Here is a 1,666-nt window from a genome sequence, read left to right as displayed (position 1 = left end):
GATAGAGGGTGGGTTCAGATTGGATGTTAGAGAGAAATCCTTCCCTCTGAGGGTGGGGAGGCCCTGGCACAGGTTTCTCAGAAAAGCTGTGGCTGCCCCTGCATGCCTGGAAGTGTTCCAGGCCACGTTGGATGGGGTTTGAAGCAATCTGGTCTGGTGGAAGGTGTCCCTGCTGGCAAAGGGCTGGGATCGGATGAAAACACCCACAAGTGCTCCCAAGACTGAGGAGGAGGAGGATGAGCTGCTGGTGAAGGGCTGGGAGGGGATCACAGCACCCCAAAATCTGGTCCCTAAGAGATTTCATTGCATCATTAAAGGGATTGGGAGTAATAAATGTGGGCTCTGAGTGCTGACAACCCGGCTGTAAACAACTCTCTGCTGTCCTTCCCTTGGGCTGTTACAGCCTGCTCTAGAATGAAAGCAATGGGAATTCTTGGCATCCTTGGGAAGTAAGCGAGGGGAGGTTTCTCAATGATCTCAGTGCTCTTCCCAGAATGGGAGCTGTTTCTGAGAAGCACCCAGCTGCCTCCCCAGCACTGCCAGCACCACCAGCATTCCAGTGCCAGCAGCAGCACCAGCATCCCTCTGCTCCTGGAGGGACCATGAACCCTTCAGGGAACAGAAACGAGGAATGGTCAAAACCTGTCAGGAGAGGAAAGGCAGTCAGAGATTGGGACATTCTGCAGGGAAGGAATGTTTCTAATCTGGAGGAAATGAAGAGCTGTTAACAAATATCTGAATGTGCAGCTCCTGGCAAAACCTACTTCCTCAGCAGCAAAAAGAAAAAGAAACCAAAAATGAAGACAAGTAACTCAGAGGAAGTCAAACTCTGATGTTGCCAAAGATGCAATTTCCGACTCCCTCGTGACTCCACCAAATCTTGGGGAGCGACACCAGTACAGGACACGGAGAGGAGCTGGTGGGACAGGAATGGGGACCTCCTGGGGATCTGGGCTCTTTCTGCTCTATTTACTGATCTGGGAGGATTTGCTTTAGGATAAGGATCCGAAAAAAGATCAAAAGATGCCAGGAAGCGCCGCTGATCTGGACAGACACCCTTTGCCTGCTGCTGCCCCACACTCAACAGGTCAGTGCAATCTTTTCCTTCCTCCCTGCCCCTCCTTCCTCTCCTCCAGCAGCTGCTCTGTTCCTGCCACCCTCTCCCAGTCACCGCAGTGCCCTCCCCAGCTCCTCTCTCCTCTACCCTCAGTTTCCCTCCTGCACATTGATACTGACATGGGCCAGAATTAACACAATGGGAAGCATTAGGAGACAGGAATTCTTTACCCCCTATGGTGGTTTTGCTCGGTCCATTTTTTTGGTGGGGGGGGATGGGACCAAGAAACCACAAAGATGGCTCCTGTGAGAAAGTTCTGGAAGCTTTCTGTTTCTTCTCCAGCAAGGAGCCCTGCCACTGTGTTCTGTGATGGCTCTGAGGGTGATGGACAGGCTGCTGGTCAGGCCTGGGCCGATTGCACAGGTTGGTTACACCTCTGTGATGATTTATGGTCCTGTACTTAAAAAGAATTCAAAACAAGGTAGTTTGCAGCTGCCATGTTAGCTCTTAGGTTGTTAGTCACATCCCCTGAACAGGTGTCTTAAAATGTCCATTTTTCTTTAGTTTGTTCCCCCTCATTTTTCCTTTCCTCCCCACTCCCCACCCCCC

At 51.4% G+C, this 1,666-nt stretch overlaps 1 protein-coding gene across 2 annotated transcripts in view; it reads left to right on the top strand.

The window, feature by feature from the left end:
- Positions 1–474: 474 nt before the first annotated feature.
- Positions 475–1,666, top strand: part of LOC130580063 (mas-related G-protein coupled receptor member H-like) — a 3,363-nt gene continuing 2,171 nt past the window's right edge. Inside the window, exons 1-2 of one of the 2 annotated variants that reach the window (XM_057377327.1) lie at positions 475–1,087; positions 1,400–1,480. In XM_057377327.1, the coding sequence (XP_057233310.1) occupies positions 1,427–1,480 (54 nt within the window). In that variant the 5' untranslated portion in view covers positions 475–1,087; positions 1,400–1,426. The remainder of the gene's footprint in view (positions 1,088–1,399; positions 1,481–1,666) is intronic. The other variant, XM_057377328.1, reaches the window with a different exon arrangement.

Source organism: Malurus melanocephalus, unplaced genomic scaffold (genome assembly GCF_030028575.1).
Source record: "Malurus melanocephalus ecotype Western Australia unplaced genomic scaffold, MMel_1.1 scaffold_310, whole genome shotgun sequence".
Lineage (NCBI taxonomy): Eukaryota > Metazoa > Chordata > Aves > Passeriformes > Maluridae > Malurus > Malurus melanocephalus.
This window is presented reverse-complemented; position numbering and strand designations above follow the sequence as displayed.